General features: G+C 36.1%; 1 protein-coding gene across 1 annotated transcript; it reads left to right on the top strand.

Moving 5' to 3' along the window:
• Positions 1 to 3340: 3340 nt before the first annotated feature.
• On the top strand, positions 3341 to 6889 carry LOC131927598 (serine/threonine-protein phosphatase 6 regulatory ankyrin repeat subunit C-like). Its single transcript, XM_059283305.1, has one exon. It carries the CDS (start codon positions 3341 to 3343, stop codon positions 6887 to 6889), a length of 3549 nt encoding a protein of 1182 aa, XP_059139288.1.
• The last annotated feature ends 2492 nt before the right edge of the window (positions 6890 to 9381 follow it).

Here is a 9381-nt window from a genome sequence, read left to right as displayed (position 1 = left end):
ACCGTCCCATTCACGAAATATAATTATATACTTTTTCCAGTGTCCGCCCCCGCCCCCGAAAATTTTCAAGTACCCCCACCCCTCTCCGGGGAGGAAAACGTCTGAAAGAAACACTGGTCGCATTTGTAGTTCATACAAACTAAAGGAAGAACCAGGGCGGGGCTTCGCCCCTACCGGAAGAGATGCATGAAAAAACTGCACGCTAAACACTTTTTAGATTAGAAAAAGTTCCCCCCTCCGGGGAGGAAAAAGTCTGAAAGAAACACTGGTGTTGGGCTTAGTCACTACCCGAAGAATTGCATGAAAGAAACTCTTTTGGGGGGAGGGATTAGACGTTCTACCAGGGTGGGGGGGGGGGGGGGGGATTAAATGTGCTTCGCCCCTACCCGAAGAAATTCATGAAATAAACTCTTCAAGCAAACCACTTTTTAGATTAGACAAAATTGGCTTTTTAATTCAATGTTTACTCGAGAATCAATGACGTCATATTAGTGTGTGCACTCTCCGTCTTTAGACTAATTTCTATAATATGCTCCAATATGCTCGTTTTCGTTTAACTATGCATGTTTTTAATTTGCTTGTGTTTTCTCTTGTCAGACAGATAGATAGATAGATAGACAGACAGCGAAACTTAGTAAATAGTAGGACCCCTACCTACTACAATTATCTTTCTGACCATTATCTTTCTGACCATTATCTGTCTAAACCCTTATCTTTCTGATCATTTTCTGTTTGACCATTATCTGTTTGACCATTATCTGTCTGACCATTATCTGTCTGACCATTATCTTTCTGACCATTATCTGTTTGACCATTATCTGTCTGACCATTATCTGTCTGAACTTTATCTTTCTCACCATTATCTGTCTGACCATTATCTGTCTGACCATTATCTGTCTGAACTTTATCTTTCTCACCATTATCTGTTTGACTAGTATCTGTCTGACCAACAAATGTCTGACCATAGCGGTCTATTATCTTTCTGAGCATTATCTGTTTGACCATTATCTGTCTGACCATTATCTGTCTAAACCCTTACCTTTCTGACCATTTTCTGTTTGACCATTATCTGTTTGACCATTATCTGTCTGACCATTATCTTTCTGACCATTATCTGTTTTACTATTATCTGTTTGACCATCAACTATCTGACCATTAACTGTCTGACCATTATCTGTCTGACCATTAACTGTCTGACCATTATCTGTCTGACCATTAACTGTCTGACCATTATCTGTCTGACCATTAACTGTCTGACCATTATCTGTTTCACTATTATCTGTCTGACCATCAACTGTCTGACCACCACCAACCAGCTTATTCTCACCAACTGACTTACCATTATAAACTCTCTAACAACCAACTAGATAAGCACCGATCATTTGTAGCAAGCCTAATCCATCTTCTTTTGCTGAACTTGTTATACGTGTTGACATTATGTAGCTGCTTTTAGCTATTGCATTTCTATTTCACGTCAACAGCAGTAGCACAATAGTGGTAAGACGATTGTCAGTAAGATAAAGCATAGCATTTGGACCCTGGTGCGAAGAGTATACAATATTGTATTAACTATAAGGCATTTATGAGTTCTGTAATATTAGAACAGAATAAAACATTACTTTCCTGCTTATAGAAAGGCTCTAGACGCGCTGTCAGTAAAAATATAGTTGATATCTTTCTCTAGAAGATTCTGTCGATCTTCTTTTTTTGTGTTCTTACGTGTGTCGACGTCAAAAGTACTAGCTAGCTCGTACGACTTTTGGGAATCAATCTGCGTGAAAGGATAAAGCATAGTGGGACGACGTGGCCTAGTGACAGAGAGCTAGACTGCTATTCCTATATTCTCGATTTGAATCCGGGTTTACGTCAATAAAGTGTAACCGAGTCCATCCAGTTCTGATGGGTATCTTACTCACGTCAGGGAAGATAAAAGCGGCTGGGCGTTGTGCTGACCACATTATCTCTTCATATGCCGAGGTCTCTGAAGCCGATGAACTCTACTTCCTCTGTCCCCATGTGTCTTGGGCACGAACGGGAAAAGATGATGATGATAACTCACAAAATTTGATTAATGCTTGGTTTTTGTACGTGAATCGAACAGATCAACTCATTCTTGTGCTCTTTGGATGAATGCTGTGAACACACAGACACACCTTTCGGGTGATCAGATGCGTAGCGCAACATATAAGACAAACTACTACAAACGGGTTACAAAACAAGACTGAATAAAACAAAAGCTCGTTGAAACTTAAAGAATTTAATAGTATCTACACTATCTACACCTAACAAAGTCTATTCTAAACACAAAATACACAAGCTCGTAAAACTATAATACAGTATAAAACTAACCTGTACTAACCTTGGAGATCTGGACAAAACTGAAGCCATCACACACGTTTTCACACACTTTATATACCCTTTCATAAACTGGTACAAAACAGACTATCATAACTCACAGCACGAGAACTGAACAAGGACGAACGGGATAGGGTACCAAGTAACAACAACATTCACCCCCATTTATCTCATTCACTCGTTTACTACAATGAACCATAAGACTATTATGTAGGAAGTTTTTGAAAAGCAGGCACATTGTTGTTAGGAGTTCTCGATGCAGACTCGTTGTTTTATTTTGAAAATACTACAGACGTTATGTACATCTTCATTCTAATGTAAAAAGTAGAAGCTAATAAGAAATACCAATAATTTATGTGGCGACTTGGTGCTCTGGATACTATATAGAGTCTGATAACATGTTTATATACGATATTCTACTATGCAATGCCATATATTGAAAGACTCATTAAGAAAGTGTTGCTATTCTATTGGATAGATTTACACTGTAAAATACAACACATTTAGAAAATATTTTTAATAAAAACTATCCAACCTAAGTCATGTCCGTGTTTACAACATAAAAAAAAACTTTAGATAAGAGTAATTTAAAAAGCATTAACACTTTCCGTGGTTCTTTGTTATCCGCACTATTTTTTTCTGTCACACTTTAATCAAACAATTTAAATATTTTCTCCACTTCAGAGTTACAGCACAGGTTCTTAGCTTGTCAACTTTATACTGAACTGCAAACATGTCTAACTGGTCAAATGGAACTGCGCAAGAAATTTACAGGGCTGCTAAATTGGGGAACATCGAAGGCCTGGACACAGCCTCAAGTGGCCGAGCTGCGCTTTTGTTAGCTGCTGAAGACAAGAATTTGCTGGCATTAAAAAGGCTACTTAAAGCTGGTGTTGACTCTAATGTACATGAACTTATAACACGTGTGTATGTCTGTCCATGTGATAGACGACCTCTCAGTCGTGTCACAGCACTAACCATAGCCATGAGAAATCGCGACATAGAATGTGTAAAAGAGCTGATCAGGGCTGGATGTTTCTTTAATTGTGATCGAGGATTGGAGGCTTTAGAGATGGCAAAGAATGAACGCTTTATGGCTGCTGTTGCCGAAGGCGAGAAAGCTATGCAGAAATATCTTAAACATGACTCGGACCAACATGGGACCTCATTTTGTGTGGCTTTTATTAATGAACGTATTGATTTACTCAATGAATTAATAAACGCGGGGGTTTCCATCAATTTAAAATATTTAAATTGTGATAATTTATCGAGAAAGGAAGCTCTCATTTACATGCTCCCTATTTCACCTCAAAACAATCCTAGTGGAGCAGTTGGAAATTTAGAGACAATGCTTTCTCACACTGTACAGTTGCAAGAAACATCAATTGTGAAAATTCTAATTGAAAAATACTCTGATCTTGATATTGTAAATTTCTCCAAAAATAAAGCTCTTCAAGTCGCTTGTAGTGGTGATAGAGTTGAGCTAATAAATGCACTGTTGGTTGGGGCTAAAATGGAAGCGGTTAGTTGCTCTCACATAGAAATCGTTAAACTGCTTGTATCCTCTGGCGCGGATGTTAACTGTATTGATGAAGACGGTAGTACATTATTTATAAAAGCTGTTCAATCAAAACAAATGGAGATTGTCAAATTTTTTTTAGAAAAGAAAGTAAATATTGATCAAGCAGATGATTCTCAGAGTACAGCTCTTCATTATGCCTGCAGGTCAAATAGTCTGGAAATAGTAAAATTACTTGTGAACGCTGGAGCTAAAGTTGAGGTTTTTAATAATGAAAGTTCGACACCTTTCTCCATAGCATGTAAGATATCCAATATGGACATGATGAAGCTTCTTATCAATGCAGGCTCGGATATAAATTGTGTAGACACTTATCAACGAACGCCTCTCATAAACTCTATTAGGGGAGAAAATCAACAAAAACCTCTGTATAACTTAATAGGGTGTTTCCATTACAGTGCACCTTATATAAATTCTACTACGGAAAGTCACTTTGACACCACACAATTTTTGCTAGAACATGGAGCTGATATTTCAAATGTTGACATAGACGGAATGACAGCCTTGATGTGGGCAGCTAAAACAAATAACGAACAAGTCTTTGATCTTTTGCTTGACCTTAAGCCTGTGGTCAACTGTGTTGACCTAAAACAGACGACAACATTAGCTTTTGCGGTCTTGAGCAGTAACGTACATATGGTAGCCAAGTTGATACAAGCTGGAGCTGATGTTAATATCGCCTCTAATCGTCAAGTCAAAACCCATGCATTTTGTATGAATCCGATTTTAAGCAAAATGCAAAACATTGTAGAAAAATGTTCAAGTGGTAAAAACACACCGCTACATTTATCTGGGAATTCGAGATACGACAGCAACAAAATAGTGAACTTACTGCTAAAATCTGGAGCTAATATTCAAGCATTGGATAAACATGGTAGAACACCTTTACATATCACAGCTACTGCGGGTAATTTGGTGATCTTGCAATCTTTGTGTCAGTTTGGTGCAAATATAAATGCTGTTGACAATTACGGAAATTCACCATTATTTACTGCTTTGCTATTCGAACACAAAGAAGTATCTAAATATTTAATAGAATGTGGAGCTGATGTAAATGTGATATGCGAGTCTCTATGCACTCCAATAATTGCCGCTGTTTTAAGTAGTGACTCAGAGCTTATACATTTATTGATCCAACATGGCGCAATTTTAGATATCAATAAATATTCCAAGCTAATGGTTGCACTTGAACATGGAAACGTTGATGTAACAATTGCTTTATTAGAAAATGGAGCTGCTACTAATATCCTAGATACTAAAAAGACACCACCACTAACGATAGCCATAAAACAGGCTATTGGTGCTTATATATCCAAGGGAAGACTAATATACTTGGATCAACTAACAAATGGGAGAAAAGAAATAAAACATGTAGCTGAATTATTTTTAAACAATGGCGCCAATATTTCAGCTACTGATGATGAAGGTAACTCTTGTCAACACGAAGCGGCTAAGTTTTGTAGCGCGAATATCTTTGAGTTGTTTGTAGCCCACAAAGCTGATGTGAATGTCCAGAACGCAAAAGGTGAGACGCCGTTAATGATAGCTTGTAGTGTTGGCAATGTCGAGGTGGTCAAGTACCTTCTCACTGTTGGAGCTGATGTGACGTTGGTGGATGAAAACAAGGATACAGCCTTGCATCATACGACTCTTAATGGGAACAAAATGTGGCGTACTACGGACATTATTTCAGAATTTCCTCCAGAAATTCCTCCAAATCTAAACTTAAAAAACAACCAAGAAAACACACCACTTTTCCTTTTGACCAACGATAATATGATTAATTACTTGATTGATGCTGGAACTGACATAAACTTACAAAATAAATTAGGAGAAACAGCTTTACACAACGCCTGTAATGTGAATGTTGCACGTGTATTATTAGAAATGGGAGCAGATATGAACATTCGTACAGACAATGGACAGACAGCACTAATGTATGCCACAGCAGCTGGTCAATACTCATTGGCTCAATTTTTTGTAGAACAAGGTGGTTATGTAAACATGCAAGATAATTGTGGAAAAAATGCATTGATGCTTGCCATTGATAATTATGCCCACAACACAATGCTTACTAGGAAATGTATCATTAATTTTGTAACGATTCTTTTAGAACATGGGGCAGATGTTAATGCAAGTGATGCCACAGGCCAGACCGCTTGTATGATAGCGGCAAAAAAAGATTACACCGAATACATTTTGGAAGTTTTACCCAAATTCGCAGCATATGGGGCTGATTTGAATCAGGTGGACAGTGAAAACAAATCTGTTCTCGTTCATATTTTATTAAACTTTTATAGAAACAAATTGAATTGTATTTTAGATATACTACAACTAGGCGCAGATATGGCAGTTGATAATGAGTACCGGTATTTAGTCAAAGAAATGAGTAACGAAATTGAGACGCACAAAGAATACGGGAGAACGACCAGTGACTTGTCACAAAGATTGTTTCAGTTTTGTCTTGTGAATGGATGCATTTTGTTAAAGGCATTTAACCTCTGGGGAATAGATAAAGCCCTACAACTTCCTCACTTTATGTCTTTTAACAGTTTAGTATTTGTCAAATATCTTTTCGCCACCGGAATGATATTCAAGTGTGATCTACAAAGGTTTCGGAAGTTTAAAGAAGACAACTCGGTCAATGCCACAACGCTGAATATTCCACCTGAATTACAATCAGCAATCCAAGAACCCTGGCCACTGGTCAAACTAGCTTTTATTGAAGTCTCCACCTTACTTGGGACTGGGCCTATGAGAGAAGAAAAACTAAAACAGACCAAACTCCCACCAAAATTACAGAGAACGTTGATGTTTCAAGAACCAATATCAAGATTACCTGTAGAAGACTGGTCTAAAATACCTCTTTGTTTTGACCCAGTACAGTACGAGACTTTACCCTGTCCTAGACCTTTACTCTACTACTGGCCTATTGGTCATAGGCTCGTTGTTTAAATAACTAAATCTTTGAAAATAGACGACAAAGTTACTTTTAAAACACATAAAAAAAGCAATTTCGATTTTTTATTGGACATATTGTATAATATTGAAAAGATTTTAATGTAAATGGCAGTACATATAATCGATTTTTTTATCACCGTAACAATAAATATCATCATCATTTCTCGATCGTGTCTAGAACACATGGGTAAGTCGAAGAAGAGTTTTTCACCTTCATAGACGTCGGCATATGAGTGGATAGCGTTGTCAGCACTATGCCAAGCAACTACGAATATATATTTTCATACTTGTCATTGTATTTACTTATATATATATATATATATATATATATATATATATATATATATATTTATATTATATATATATATATAATATATATATATATATTTATATATATATATACAAGTAATTATTTTTTTCCCAAACACCAAAATAAAGTATTAAAAAGTAAATTCTTTTCAACTAATGCAATGGTTTTATAAAGGGAAGTAATTGTGTTTTGCCTAATTTATCAAAGGGAAGTAAGCGCTATAGGACTAAATAAAGACATAATTAGAGATTTTGTAAAAGATGATATATATTTAAAACTTGTGTTTAATGAACATGCCGACAATTATTACTATCAGTTTGAAAAATGAAAATTATTTCCCAACACTTTCAACAGTAATTTTTTAACTCATAAATTTAGACTGTGAGCACGGTAGATAGTCTAACACTTAAATCCATAGAAGTATGTCAACGACAAACATGTATTTTTACATACAGAGAGAGAGAGAGAGAGAGAGATAGAGAGAGAGAGGAGAGAGAGAGAGAGAGAGAGAGAGAGAGAGAGGGGAGAGAGAGGGAGAGAGAGAGAGAGAGGGAGAGAGAGGGAGAGGGAGAGAGAGGGAGAGAGAGGGAGAGAGAGGGAGAGAGAGGGGGAGAGGAGAGAGAGAGGGAGAGAGAGAGGGAGAGGAGAGAGAGAGAGAGAGAGAGAGGAGAGAGAGAGAGATAGATATGTATAGATTGACATAACCGACATTGAAGTGAAAAAAATATTCTTGTATGATCATTAAAATTGTATTAGTTACTATTATTTTTGATTATTATCAGACATAACTAACATTTAAGCGACAAAATATACCCAAGTATCAAGAACATTTTGTATTAGTTAATATTATTTTGATTTTTAATTTTAAAATTTATTTCTCGATCATCGACAGATTTTCGCTTTGGTGCCTTAGACAAAGAGACCGCTTCATAAATGTATTTATAAACTTCCCGGTTCTGGGCAGTTTGCTTGGCAGTCCCCCAAAATAATCGTCTTTAAAAGAAAATTGTTTTTCTGCATTGCACCTCCACATTTCCCTTGGCCTTCACTGTTTCCTTTTCTTCCGACAAGTGTATCGTTAACCATGACACTTTAAGATATTCCAAATGTTGCTCCTGCCTTGGCTATCAAACGCCAATTTAAAATCAAATATAATGTATAAAGTTGACTGTTCTATTCATAATCTTGCTCTACAAATTGTACCATAAAAAATTTTCTAACATATACAAAGATGATGCCATTGTTATTATGTTTAATTCCTTTTTATTGATATTATTATTATCTAATCAACATATGTGTATGTATCTGTATAATTAATAATTGGTCTACTAAATGTTGTACTGTCATCATAATAAAAAAAAAGTAAAGTTTCCCTTTCAATCCTGACGGTTTATGGGGCCAGTGAAGTAGAGTTTACTTGTTTCTGTGACCTCGGCATATGAAGAGATAGTGTGGTCAGCACTACGCCCAGCCGCCTTTTCTTTCCCTAACGTGAGTTAGGTACCCATCAGAGTTGGGTGGACGCAGGGACGGTCTACTGAGTTGAACCTGGATTCAAACTCGAGACTATCGGGTTAGCAGTCCAGCTCTACTGCTAGACAACTCCGTCCCATACTGTCATCATAATAATACTTTATTTTTAAATAAATTTTTAAAAATAAAAAAAATGTTATTAATATTGCCTTAATTCAATATATTTATTTTGCTGTATTCTGATGTACCTTGGCGACATTATTGTTATAAGCTGTTGAAAGTCAAGTAATATTAATTGTAACATTTAAGCTACTAGCACAGTGCTGTCCATGGTTAAATGTTCGTTTCTCGGGTGTGTTTCAATAAGAAACAAACGAACACGGAAGTAAATTTAAATTTCAAAAAAAAAATAATTTCGGAATATTTTATTGAATATAATCAATATGCGGAGCACCAAACTAATTAAAGCCTTACAGACAGACACAGAGACACTTTGATAAATAAACAGACACAGACATAAACACACATTAAAATTTATACCCTATTTTACCCACTCTAAAAGAAGGTAAAAAAAAAGATTAAACTTTGTGTGCATTAAAATCTTAGATAAAGGTTTATATGATTGCTCTATTACTTGAGCAATTATAATTTTATTTTTAACAGTGAAATAGTTCGCACCTACTTTTAATTAATTATACAACAA

This window comes from Physella acuta, unplaced genomic scaffold, assembly GCF_028476545.2.
Source record: "Physella acuta isolate Inbredline_101_S28 unplaced genomic scaffold, ASM2847654v3 ptg001422l, whole genome shotgun sequence".
Taxonomy (NCBI): domain Eukaryota; kingdom Metazoa; phylum Mollusca; class Gastropoda; family Physidae; genus Physella; species Physella acuta.
This window is presented reverse-complemented; position numbering and strand designations above follow the sequence as displayed.

Bases quoted from the DNA above. Each gene is read 5' to 3' on its own strand.
- LOC131927598 (XM_059283305.1), top strand. From the start codon at position 3,341: ATGAGAAATCGCGACATAGAATGTGTAAAAGAGCTGATCAGGGCTGGA.